The 15,069-nt window shown below is 30.6% G+C and overlaps 1 protein-coding gene across 1 annotated transcript in view; it reads right to left on the bottom strand.

Annotated features, from left to right (window-relative positions):
* LOC134712696 (leukocyte tyrosine kinase receptor-like) overlaps positions 1-15,069 on the bottom strand; it is a 192,095-nt gene that overhangs the window by 2,791 nt on the left and 174,235 nt on the right. The window contains exons 21-26 of the mRNA XM_063574487.1: positions 10,383-10,447; positions 7,484-7,625; positions 7,021-7,121; positions 6,380-6,472; positions 4,786-4,887; positions 501-635 (exon numbers count right to left, since the gene is read on the bottom strand). Coding sequence (XP_063430557.1) covers positions 501-635; positions 4,786-4,887; positions 6,380-6,472; positions 7,021-7,121; positions 7,484-7,625; positions 10,383-10,447 — 638 coding nt within the window. The remainder of the gene's footprint in view (positions 1-500; positions 636-4,785; positions 4,888-6,379; positions 6,473-7,020; positions 7,122-7,483; positions 7,626-10,382; positions 10,448-15,069) is intronic.

Here is a 15,069-nt window from a genome sequence, read left to right on the forward strand (position 1 = left end):
TAAAGTTTTTGCAACACTAATCATATTTAAATAAGACTATTCTTTCATGCTATGATATAACGATAGGTATTCTACTTGTCAGTACAATTATACAAGGGGAAAATCTGTGGTACTCCAAAGTAAAACCCCAAACCTGTGTAAAGGTAAAATGTAGGACATGCGTCAGAAACATGCTAAAGACTGAAGGCTGTTGTGAAACCATGCATTTTCCTTAGAAATCTGAAGAAAACAGGACATGTCAGGTCTGTGTGCTGAAAGCCTATTTAAAGAAAACAGAGAGAAAGACAGGACATGTGAGGAACAAGGTGATGCACATACAAACAGATGGATAGGCATTCCTTCATAAAAAAATTGAAATAACTTTAATTCATGCAATCTGGAAATGGCATCAAATTACAAATTAAAAAAAAATCTAGAATATTATCATCATAAAATGTCTTCATATAATACATAAAAAGCACAAGGCTTCCATTGCCTGTCACCATAAAACCTTAACTTACATGACAGGTGGACATTGTTGAGGGGCTTCTAACCTTCCACCACTTGTAACGTATTGCATGACATCATGATTTGTCCTTCCTGGGTAAGGCATATAACCCATGGAAAATATTTCCCACAACAAAATTCCAAATGACCTGAAAAATATCCCAAATGCATACCAATTAAATCACAAGAACTATAGTGCTATAATAATGTTTTCATTTACAGTTAAAATAATAAAGCATGCAAACCAACAGTTTAAATGCCTTGCTTGCCAACTTTGTTTGGTTGTTTGCTCAGAAATTGTAATTGTTTCCAATATAATATCCATTGTCCAATCAACTCTTGGTTTGCATGCTTTATTACTTTAACTGTAACAAAACTACCTTACTGTTATATTTCTACTGTGGATTCATGTACTTTTGTGGGTACCAATTTTTGTGGAATGAGTAAAACTTGTATATTTGTGGATAATTATACTTTAAAAAATTTGTAACTTCGTTGAACATGTAAATTTGTGGTTCCCCTCTACCCATGAAATCCACAAAAATTAGTATCCATCAATATGATTGAATCCACACTAATTCTGATAATAGATCTTATGAGGTTCATCTAGTGGCAAAACAGTAGGAGAGAGATTTTTTCAAATATAAAAATAACTAGATTAATAACAGATTTTTCATTTATTGGAGCCATCATAACAAATTGTAAAGCAAATGTTTCTTCTTTGATTTTCAGTTTTTCTGTGACCTAACTGTATGTTGATCTTAATTGATAATTTCCTGCAACTTATAAGAACTCTGGTGGAAAGTTGTCTCATTGACAAACATACCACAACTCCTGATATTTAGACAATTTCAAAAACAGAAATGTAATTATTTGTTGAAACTTTCATTTCAATTGATTTGATTGTATCATATGGAGATTACTTTTTATAAATGAAATTTCTGATTGAAAAATTCTGCTTCATAGGGAGGTCCTGGATAATTTAGTTTTATGAAAGAATACAATTGTAAATTAATGTATTTTTTCATTAAGTAGTGCAAATGAGTGGAACAACCTAACACTTTCTTTTTCTTCTTAAAAAAGTATTCTTGCTTCAAATGTAATGGTTACTGGCTTTCATATCATATAAATTCACATAAACACAGCATTCAAAACATATATTCAAAGATTTAAGAAATAAAAAAAATATATGATATTCAAATTTCAAATCTGAAAGTAAATCCTTTCAATTTTTTGTTAGAAGTTGTATTTTGATATGAAAGCAGTATATTTCCATGTAAATCTATAATGATATGTCATTGATTTTTGGTTTCTAAACATCCTATTGCAAATATTTCATGCATGTTTAGGATGAATATATCAATAATAAGTACAATAAGTAGGTCCTGTAATAGAGGGCACCAAAGAAGAAGGTCTGGAAAGGTTTGACTGTCACTTGTAAATGAGGGTATATTGGATAGGGTCAGAAATTTTATCTTCCAACAGGCAAAATATAGTCCACTCAGAGTGATTGCAAAGGTTCTTTTATTTGATCTAAAAGTGTAAATAGTGTTGGATTTTCTTTACACAAGGCAAGGGATTTAACGTCCACATTCTCACCAGACATGGCTGCTTTCTTGTACATCCTGCACAGCCAAATGGATGCCCCACTTTTGCAAGAGTTTAACTACCTGTCTGAAGAAGACTTGTAGTGACAATATTCCCCCCCCCCCCCCCCCCCCCCCCCCCCCCCACGCCGAGTCACCCTTGGGAGGCTATAATATGTCATATGAAGATGTCAATTTCAATTTATATATATATATCTGTGAAATATTTGATAAATACTCAAAGATATGGGGACTATCCATTCGTGACACAAAATCAGTACATGCAGAGCAAAGAACACAGAAAGAAAAGAAACAGCCTTTTTATTGTTGTTCTTCATCTCAAGGTCACAGTTAACCTTCAAGATGAGCAATTTGGTTAAATTTCAATCGTTGTTGTACATGTATATTACAAGATAATAATCAATGGTTATATTGCTATATATGAGTAGGTTCCTTTACTAGAAGTTGATTATATAATATAAATATATAAAATATGTATCACATATATTTAAGTACAGTAGTTTTATTTAAGACTCCCACACTTAGGTCATTTATCAAGGGACAAAGCCTTGTTATTTAATTAGCAATCTACAGACTTTCCACATCAATGTGTATAACAATGACTATCTTGCAAACTTCTCATTTATTGTAGAATAAAATAAATGATTAACAAAAGACACTTTAACAGCATCAATAGATACATTATTGTTCTTTGATTCTCACGAGGTCATGTAGAAAAAAACTTATTTGCTTCAAGACACAATCTGACCATTATCTTTTAAATGACGGCAATGTTACAATTATCTTTAAAATAACTGTTTGGTGTTTTAACCACAGACAATTTCTGGAGAGTTTTTGTGATATCCTTTAATAAATATGTGACAAATGTGGTAAAACTATCACTTAGAAGTCTGTATTCTCATTTCTAATAAACTTTCAAGTAGATATAAGAAGATGTAGTATAAGTGCCAATGAGACAATTCTCCATCCTAGTCACAATTTGTAAAAGTAAACCATTATAGATCAAAGTATGGCGGTCTTAAACACAATATTCTTGGAAGTTCATTTCCATTGAAACCAAATTAAATTTTTCAAAATGGATCAAGGCTCCTACATTTAGAAATATAAAATGTTATAAAGTAGAGACGTTGAGTAAATATGTAAATTGGGATCCAATTAGGCTTATTTCATTTGATTATTGTAAATTTCGGCATCATTTGGTCGCTTGTGAATAGTTGTCTCAATGGCAATCACACCACACCTTCTTTTTTATATATACCCATGGAAGGCAGATGTTTTAATAATGGTACCACACTGTTGATTCCTATTTTCACATTTATTTAAGTTGTTGATTGAGTTAAAAATTTCTTCAATACAGATAGGACTCCATACAGAAATGAAAAAAGTTTTAATGCAACACACTCACTATAAATATAAGGCCCCCACTCCAAATCCTGTGATATTTGCTACACCCTTATTTCTGAATTAATTATCAATCTAAGTTACAAAGGTTTTGTTGAGAATAATCCATCTTTCATCAAATGGAAAACGAAGGCCAAAGGAGAGACCATACCAATAGTTAAAGCATTTGAAAAAAATCATTAGTTCAATAGCTGCCATGTAAGCATCAACTTTCTATGAAGAAAATCTTAGTAGGAAACAAACTTAATATTGTATAGACTAAGAGATATATATTCCATAAGTGACTACAAATTGTTATCAGATAGACGTTTAATCCTTTTCAACTTGTTATGTTGGGTATAATAGAGAAAAGTCAGTTAATTACTTATTGCATAAACCTTTTTATTCTATTATCTATAAACCATAATAAAATTGTGGTAGTTAAAACTACGATTAAGAAATATATTCGTTCTTTAATCTTATTATATCAAATTCAAAACTAATTCAATTGTGAAGAAAAGGAAATGCCTCTAAGCTAAATTGATTTGAGGCTCAATCAAAATTTACAATTGACTTATATTGTTTACAATTTTACCATCAATCTGCTTTTTTTGCTATCAAATTAGACGAATAAATTCAAACTGGCCGAGATTTTCTTTCTTCGTCAATCAACAAATCCTGTCAAGAAAAATCTGAGATAAACAGACATTTTCTTAATCACTCCCGGGCTGTCAACTAGAAAATATGCTTCCGTCTCAATTCTCAGAAAACAATTAATGTTAAGGAAAATAAAATCAAAATAACTGCCTTCACTTTTTAAAAGGATATTAGGGAGGGAAAAGGTTTCAGTGCTGGAAAGCTAATCCCATTTTGACCATGGGAATAGAAATGAAAACAAGTGGACTGAGAAAGGAGTAACTTCTGTGTAACTACAAATATGAATCCTGCGATCCGCTGCTGAATAGGAGGACAGACAATACAAATCAAATGAGAATTATTGTTGTGAGATAGACAGGTGGTTCTGGGAGGAAAAGAGGAAATTCATTTGGTTTGACAGAAATTATGTTTTCATACTAATTCATAATAAACTGTTAAAACAGAGATATGTCTCCCCTGTCGGCATAAAATTCAGATAAAGAAAATCTGATGGACAGCGGCATTGCTTATTAATTCAGTCACAGGACCATGATCTTTTGACCGATAAAGAAGAAAATCTCGGCCAGTTTGAATATATTTGTCTAATCCATTATAACTACACTAACTACTGTGCACGATAGTTAACCCCCTTCTGTAGGAAAAATAAAATATTTACCAAACATCTGTCTTTGTAGAGAAAATACCATCCAAAAAAGCTTCTGGAGGCATCCATTTGATAGGTAACATGGCTTTACCGCCTTTTTTGTAATAATCTGACCTGAAATTATAAGACATAGTCTGCCAGATGAACTTTTTTTTCAATAATTCATACTTTTGATTGAGTGTTTTTTTAATGAAAAAGAATCAAACAAAATTTGTTCAATAATACCTAAATGAGGGACTTTCCGTTTCAAATTTTCCTTGGAGTTCAGAATATTTGTGATTTTACTTTTTAATTAGCACCTTTAAAATGAAAATTGCACTACTATTGCTTTAATTTTGATCTATAAACAAGGCATGAAGATAAATTGATTTTGAAACTTTAAAAACAAAATAACAATTGTTACACTTAACAGAGTAGATGCTATTTTGATTTTTCCAAAAGCATACCAGACAAATGTCATATATGTGTTTACTGTTTCAAGGGTTTCATTGTCAAGACTAATTATGTTTTATGTTTTTGTATAAAGAATCCCCTCCCTCAATGTTTTGAAGTTTAAATACAAAACTATACATGTTGTTTTGTCATACTAAAATGTGTGTGAACATACTTGTATATTTCTTTTGTCATACCAAAATGTTTGAGAACATACTTGTATATGTCTTTTGTCATACCAAAATGTTTGAGAACATACTTTTAAATGTCTTTTGAATACCAAAATGTTTGAGAACATACTTGTATATTTCTTTTATCATACCAAAATGTTTGAGAACATACTTGTATCTGTCTTTTGTCATACCAAAATGTTTGAGAACATACTTGTTTATTTGTTTTGTCATACCAAAATGTTTGAGAACATACTTGTTTATTTCTTTTGTCATACCAAAATGTTTGAGAACATACTTGTATATTTCTTTTGTCATACCAAAATGTTTGAGAACATACTTGTATATATCTTTTATCATACCAAAATGTTTGAGAACATACTTGTATATTTCTTTTGTCATACCAAAATGTTTGAGAACATACTTGTATATATCTTTTATCATACCAAAATGTTTGAGAACATACTTGTATATATCTTTTATCATACCAAAATGTTTGAGAACATACTTGTATATTTGTTTTGTCATACCAAAATGTTTGAGAACATACTTGTATATTTGTTTTGTCATACCAAAATGTTTGAGAACATACTTGTATATATCTTTTATCATACCAAAATGATTGAGAACATACTTGTATATTTGTTTTGTCATACCAAAATGTTTGAGAACATACTTGTTTATATAATATATATGTTCTATTTTATAGTGCAACCTGATATTACATAATAATTCAACATTTTTAAGTACATTATTTACATATCAGCCAGCCTTCAAAGACTGTTAATGCACTGCTATTAAACTCTAACACAATAATTACAAATGCAAAAAAAGATTTAAAAAAAAAAAAAAAAAAAAATCTGTATATGTCATTGCCCTATCAAACTGTTTGTGAACATTTACAAGTATGTTTTTAATGTATGTCTGTTGTCATACCAAAATGTTTGAGAACATACTTGAATAAATCTGGTCATACAAAAATATTTGGGAACCTATATATATACCTGTATATATCTTTTGTCATACCAAAATCTGCAATCTTGCATTTTCTGTTTGGTCCTTTACATGTTAATAGGCAGTTTCTTGCAGCTATATCTCTGTAGATAGAAACAGACATTAAGTTTCATTCTACCCTCTAATTATGGAATGATTTTTGTTTTCTAATGAACTAAGACCTTGAAACCAAGACGTATAATAAACTTTATCAATTAATAAAGCTGGCATTATTCATCAGTATATCTTGTTTTGTGCAAAGTTACAGAATAATTAGATTTCAGGGCTGTGTTTAAATTTATTACCAACAAAAGCTTTTCTTAAAAAAAATGTTGTCTTCAAATTTATTCTTCATTGTAAAAGTGCACAAATAAGAGTACATATTCTAAGAACTGATTAATTCTAGCTGCTTTAATTGATGTTCTTTGATCCAGATGATCTTCATTAGTTAAAAGTCTCACAAATCAAGATGGCTCCTATCATTCAGTTCAGCAGTCCTTCATTACAAGTTACATTAGTGGAAGAACAATTTAATTAATAATCATTTATCAAATCTCTGAATATACCTTCTCAAGTTCTTTCAACTATTTCTATGGCAGCATGTTTAAAGCACCATCAAAAATAAAGAAATCATTATTGGTAACAGTCTCACCTGTGGATAAAATGTTTATCTTCTAAATGTTGACAACCTTTGGCAATATCTATGGCTATCTTGAGTAAGTCTATACATGTCAAAGATGGTGTCATAGTTCCCTATAAAAAATAAATAAATACCAAGTATATTTTTCTACCAAAAAAGAACTGTTATAATCAGTCTGGATTCTACAATACTGTTCAGGGAAATGCCTAAAATGAGTTATTTGGAAATTACAATTTTTTGATATTTGATATAAATGCTTTTGAAGAGTAATTATATCAAATTTCACAAAAGGGTCAGGGGCTCTCAATTCTTCTAAAAAAAACAGTTGCGATAACAGACAAATAGATGTAAATGATGATATGAAGGAAGATAATTTGTTGTTATTCTTTAAAAAAAACTTAAACTTGAGGATTAATCCTAGCATAGAACAATTCCTGGAGTCTGTATGACATACTGCGTGTAATATTATTCTTACCTTTAAACTCATTGATTTTGGTCTCATTTCTCGTAGGAATGTTTTTAAATCTCCACCTTCTAATAACTCCAGGATAATATACCGTGGATGACATTCAAAACACACACCAATAAACTTTACAATGTTTGGATGCTGAAATTTACTGAAAAACAAGAAAAAATATTCAGGCAAGGCTAGTATAGCTAGGACACTTCAAGGGTATTATATTTCCAAATGTGTTATTCCTCATAGACTTGGTTCAAATCATGCAGACAATTAGAAAATACTAATACATTTTTTTTGTACTAGATAGTTCTGATAATATCTTTCAAAGAGCAAAAATATCTTCAAGATAATGGACATACAACAGTATAGCCTTCTATAAACTGTAGGCCTCAAACTAGATGACAAGGATACATTACAATCCAATGTAAGGTGTGGAAATAGAACAGTTAAATAAAAACAACAAATTTCATAGAAATCTTGTTTTATAAATGCTTAGGGAGATAAATTATTGCATCTGGATCTAAAACATACAGATATTTTCAACTTCATCATAGGTGAAAGAATTGTATAACAATTTGTAATGCCAGGGTTTTCTATAGCTTACTTCACATTTTATGTTTTTCCTGATTGTTAAAGGCCATAAAGTGCTTTATAGTTGTCAACATCTTACTCCAAAGGTCTCTAGTGGATAGTTGTCTCATTAATGACAATCATATTTCCTTACTTTTTTAATATAGATCAGGATAACATCCATACTACAAAATATTCACTGGGTGAAGTAAAATCTATTTTAAGTTTGTTCCATTAATGATCAAGTCATAGGAGATTTAGAGTTAACAAACACATGTGGAGGAGCCCAAAGATGAAAATTGATTTGTAATAAATTCATTGAAAGTTGTTATCCGTTAACTTAAATGAATTGTTGACAAACATCTGCTTCTTCTGAAATATTCTTCTAACCCTAACAGTGAGCTCATTCTATCCTTAATTCTAATTAGTTTTATAAACTGACGTACAATTTTCCTTAATTTCTCCTAGTAGATTAATTAGGAATCTTTAAATGTAACAAACAGTCAGGTCAAGGAGAATTACCTAATTTGTAATTTCCTCTTTGAATGTAAGGCCTATATCATTTTTCTATGGAATTTCATGATAATGAAGAATGTATGAATCAAATTGACTAAATCAGATCTTTTAACACAGATTAAGGTATCCATTAGTTATATTGAAATTTCTTAAATAATCATATATTTAAAATGTAGTATAGATCACTGTAAGAGACTTTTCTATACTTATCTCAATATATTTCATTAGAGTAGTGAAGAAATAAAAATTAATAAGTTTATTTGTTTTCATATTTTATCACACTGATGCCTTAGATTGTACATAAAATTGTACTGTGTGCTATACATATTTTATGAAACACTATATTTTCTCAAGACAAACTTTGGGATTTATCAGTCATGACATAACTTACTTTTTCATTGTTATAATGTAAGCATATGGTCCTTTTATTTTTTTTAATTAGTTAAGGTCATATTTCAATTACAAAGCTGTTTGAAATTGTCATAAGTTAGCTGCTTTTAAAACTGAGTTAAAAAATAAATTGACCTCAGAACATATTTTGCTATATAATAACACATTATGTCTGTAAGAAATACCTACTGGCAAAATATATAGCACATTAAAAAAAAAGTATCAAAAATTTAATAAAGAAAATGAGTATATAACCAAAACTACAAATCAATTATCAGAATTACCTTAATGCAAATGAAAAATAACGCAGACATATATATATAAAAAAACTGACGTAGCAAAAAAGCCGAAAGCTAATTAAAGCAATGGCTTTAAATAATTTCAATGAGAAAATGACAGCTTTTAAGAGAAAAACAAAACCAAATTGATTGGAAAAATTGGTAAAGAGCATTGAAAAGGTGATGAAGGCCTTCCATTCAAAAATAAACACATATAAAAACAAGAATGTGTCAAGTACATGGATACCCCATACGTATCATTTTCTATGTTCAGTGGACCGTAAAAATCAGGTAAAATCTCTAGTTTGGCATTAAAATTAGAAAGATCATATTATAAGCAACAATGTTAACTAAGTTTCAAGTTGACTGGACTTTAACTTCATCAAAAATTACATTGACCAAAAACTTTAACCTGAAGCCGGACGAACAGATAAATGAACAAACAGACGGACTGACGCACAGACCAGAAAACAATGTCCATAAATGGGCAATAAAAAAAATAACAACACCATAGGGCTTCACTTGAAGTTGTGAAATAGCAATGAACATAGCAGATATTTCCTGATTTGACCTCCAGATAAGACTTGGCTTCAGATTTGAGCTCCATGTAAGACTTGGCTTTTGATTTGAGCTCCATGTAAGACTTGGCTTCTGATTTGACCTCCATGTAAGATTTGGCTTTTGATTTGACCTCCATGTCAAAGTCTGGTGCAGATTTTACCTCCAGAAAAGTCTCAGCTTCAGATTTGACTTCCATGCCAGACTTGGCTTTTTAGATTTGACCCCCTGTCAAACTCAGCTTCAGATTTGACCTCAATACAAGACTCAGCTTGAGATTTGTCCAATGCGTTAGACTTGGCTTTACATTTGACCTCCAGGTTGACCTTGGCTTCAGATTTGACCTCCATGTCAAACTTGGCTTCATGATCGATATCCAGGTCAAAACTCCGTTTCTGATTTGACATCCCCATGATCCCTGGCTCAGCTTTTGAGGAAACATTAACCTGCTGGTCAAGCAAGCTTTAAAGACAGAACTGACATGTATGCCTGGTTCTATGTACAATAAAATGTTTGAATAAAACTATTGTCTATTTAATAAAATCTCAGTTAAGTCACATGACCACATGGAATAAATGTCTGACATGTCATAATTAACTAACCTCATTATAACAGCTTCCATTAAAAAGTCTAACTCTGCTTGCTCTGTAGTAAGTGCTGGTAAAGTCTGAAAAGAATAAAGTAGGATTATTATGACTTAGTTTGGATTTCAGATTTTTTGTATTTGAGCGACTTATAACGATAACAATACTTTATTTAGGGTTAATATTATCTCAGTTAGTAATGCAACTAATCTTTCATGATATCCTCAAAACATTGTTGAGGATATGTAATGTCACAAACCCAATTTGCACCCATTTTGCAAAATAAGAATCAAATAGGTTTTATCAGAGATTTAACAATTCACCTATTTTAAATTGTAATTATGCAGGTACATTAACGGAGATATACTCAACAGCTGTCAACTCACATTATATTTAAAACATATAATAAAGACACCAGAGAGTGAAATTAACAGAAACTTTTGCATGTGAAATTAACAAAAAGACAAAAAGAAAACTTTTAAAAATGAGCAATTAAAAAATGTTATAGAAATCCATTTCTTACACAAATTGTCAGTACCATACCTTTTTCAAATAGTTTATAGACAAAGTGCCTACTCTATCACATATATTTTTAGCTACATCAATAGCTACATGATTACACAATTTCAAGGAGAGCAAAGTAAAATGATATCAATGTCCTGTACACAAAACATATACTGATTCTTGAAATCCAGAACATATAAGATCAATATCATTTGATAAATTGTATTAAAGGACAATTTCTGATGATTATTATAAATCAACTCTCAGATATTACTGACCTCCATTAAAAGCCAAAACAACAATATCTTTTGTCATAACAAGTCATTTCTAGCCTATACAAGTATTTGTTAACTTATTTTTCAAGATAACCCTGTTATTCAAAAGAAATGATGTGACGTCAACAACTATCTGATAAATTAATTGAAATCAGCCAATTTATCAAAAGTAACAGTGATTTTATTGCTGTGGTTCATCTTGACAGTTGCTACATTTTAATTGATATCAAGAGTTGTTTAGTACAATTTCATTTCTTGAACAATAAAATTTCCATGTCTAAAAAATACATGAATAGTTTATGGTTTTACTGAGGCTTCTGGTAATTGTGCTTTAGCTGGTTTAGTGCTTTCTCAAAATAAAGTTTACTACAAGCTTTTTAATTAACAGATTGTAATATTGAATGCTACTAAAATATCTTTTTCTCTATAATAATAAAACATATTTTAAATATAAGTGAGATCGAATATCCTTATTTCATTACTACCTTATTGTATGGTTTGGGTGAGATCGAATATCCTTATTTCATTACTACCTTATTGTATGGTTTGGGTGAGATGGAATATCCTTATTTCATTACTACCTTATTGTATGGTTTGGGTGAGATCGAATATCCTTATTTCATTACTACCTTATTGTATGGTTTGGGTGAGATCCAATATCCTTATTTCATTACTACCTTATTGTATGGTTTGGGTATTTCATTACTACCTTATTGTATGGTTTGGGTAAGATAGAATATCCTTATTTCATTACTACCTTATTGTATGGTTTGGGTAAGATAGAATATCCTTATTTCATTACTACCTTATTGTATGGTTTGGGTAAGTGAGATCGAATATCCTTATTTCATTACTACCTTATTGTATGGTTTGGGTAAGATAGAATATCCTTATTTCATTACTACCTTATTGTATGGTTTGGGTAAGATAGAATATCCTTATTTCATTACTACCTTATTGTATGGTTTGGGTAAGTGAGATCGAATATCCTTATTTCATTACTACCTTATTGTATGGTTTGGGTAAGATCCAATATCCTTATTTCATTACTACCTTATTGTATGGTTTGGGTAAGATAGAATATCCTTATTTCATTACTACCTTATTGTATGGTTTGGGTAAGTGAGATCTAATATCCTTATTTCATTACTACCTTATTGTATGGTTTGGGTAAGATGGAATATCCTTATTTCATTACTACCTTATTGTATGGTTTGGGTGAGATGGAATATCCTTATTTCATTACTACCTTATTGTATGGTTTGGGTAAGATGGAATATCCTTATTTCATTACTACCTTATTGTATGGTTTGGGTGAGATTGAATATCCTTATTTCATTACTACCTTATTGTATGGTTTGGGTAAGATCGAATATCCTTATTTCATTACTACCTTATTGTATGGTTTGGGTGAGATCGAATATCCTTATTTCATTACTACCTTATTGTATGGTTTGGGTAAGATCGAATATCCTTATTTCATTACTACCTTATTGTATGGTTTGGGTGAGATTGAATATCCTTATTTCATTACTACCTTATTGTATGGTTTGGGTAAGATGGAATATCCTTATTTCATTACTACCTTATTGTATGGTTTGGGTGAGATCGAATATCCTTATTTCATTACTACCTTATTGTATGGTTTGGGTAAGATGGAATATCCTTATTTCATTACTACCTTATTGTATGGTTTGGGTAAGATGGAATATCCTTATTTCATTACTACCTTATTGTATGGTTTGGGTAAGATCGAATATCCTTATTTCATTACTACCTTATTGTATGGTTTGGGTGAGATCGAATATCCTTATTTCATTACTACCTTATTGTATGGTTTGGGTAAGATTGAATATCCTTATTTCATTACTACCTTATTGTATGGTTTGGGTAAGTGAGATCGAATATCCTTATTTCATTACTACCTTATTGTATGGTTTGGGTGAGATCGAATGGTTTGGGTGAGATCGAATATCCTTATTTCATTACTACCTTATTGTATGGTTTGGGTGAGATCGAATATCCTTATTTCATTACTACCTTATTGTATGGTTTGGGTAAGATTGAATATCCTTATTTCATTACTACCTTATTGTATGGTTTGGGTAAGTGAGATTGAATATCCTTATTTCATTACTACCTTATTGTATGGTTTGGGTAAGTGAGATCTAATATCCTTATTTCATTACTACCTTATTGTATGGTTTGGGTAAGATCGAATATCCTTATTTCATTACTACCTTATTGTATGGTTTGGGTGAGATTGAATATCCTTATTTCATTACTACCTTATTGTATGGTTTGGGTAAGATTGAATATCCTTATTTCATTACTACCTTATTGCATGGTTTGGGTGAGATCGAATATCCATTTTTCATTACTACCTTATTGTATGGTTTGGGTAAGATCCTTATTTCATTACTACCTTATTGTATGGTTTGGGTGAGATTGAATATCCTTATTTCATTACTACCTTATTGTATGGTTTGGGTAAGATTGAATATCCTTATTTCATTACTACCTTATTGCATGGTTTGGGTGAGATTGAATATCCTTATTTCATTACTACCTTATTGTATGGTTTGGGTAAGTGAGATCTAATATCCTTATTTCATTACTACCTTATTGTATGGTTTGGGTAAGATCGAATATCCTTATTTCATTACTACCTTATTGTATGGTTTGGGTGAGATTGAATATCCTTATTTCATTACTCCCTTATTGTATGGTTTGGGTAAGATCGAATATCCTTATTTCATTACTACCTTATTGTATGGTTTGGGTGAGATCGAATGGTTTGGGTGAGATCGAATATCCTTATTTCATTACTACCTTATTGTATGGTTTGGGTGAGATTGAATATCCTTATTTCATTACTACCTTATTGTATGGTTTGGGTAAGATTGAATATCCTTATTTCATTACTACCTTATTGTATGGTTTGGGTAAGTGAGATCGAATATCCTTATTTCATTACTACCTTATTGTATGGTTTGGGTAAGATTGAATATCCTTATTTCATTACTACCTTATTGCATGGTTTGGGTGAGATCGAATATCCTTATTTCATTACTACCTTATTGTATGGTTTGGGTAAGATTGAATATCCTTATTTCATTACTACCTTATTGTATGGTTTGGGTAAGTGAGATCGAATATCCTTATTTCATTACTACCCGGTACCTTATTGTATGGTTTGGGTAAGTGAGATCGAATATCCTTATTTCATTACTACCTTATTGTATGGTTTGGGTAAGATTGAATATCCTTATTTCATTACTACCTTATTGTATGGTTTGGGTAAGTGAGATCGAATATCCTTATTTCATTACTACCTTATTGTATGGTTTGGGTGAGATCGAATGGTATGGGTGAGATCGAATATCCTTATTTCATTACTACCTTATTGTATGGTTTGGGTGAGATCGAATATCCTTATTTCATTACTACCTTATTGTATGGTTTGGGTAAGTGAGATCGAATATCCTTATTTCATTACTACCTTATTGTATGGTTTGGGTAAGTGAGATTGAATATCCTTATTTCATTACTACCTTATTGTATGGTTTGGGTAAGTGAGATCTAATATCCTTATTTCATTACTACCTTATTGTATGGTTTGGGTGAGATCGAATATCCTTATTTCATTACTACCTTATTGTATGGTTTGGGTGAGATTGAATATCCTTATTTCATTACTACCTTATTGTATGGTTTGGGTGAGATCGAATATCCTTATTTCATTACTACCTTATTGTATGGTTTGGGTAAGATTGAATATCCTTATTTCATTACTACCTTATTGTATGGTTTGGGTAAGTATGAACATAACATATTTGTTTTTGTATACAAAAGAGGAGCAAAAGATACCAGAGGGAAATTCAAACACATAGATCGAAAGTAAACTGACAATGCCTTACATCTCC

The sequence above is a fragment of the Mytilus trossulus genome, chromosome 3 (genome assembly GCF_036588685.1).
Source record: "Mytilus trossulus isolate FHL-02 chromosome 3, PNRI_Mtr1.1.1.hap1, whole genome shotgun sequence".
NCBI classification, from domain to species: Eukaryota; Metazoa; Mollusca; class Bivalvia; order Mytilida; family Mytilidae; genus Mytilus; species Mytilus trossulus.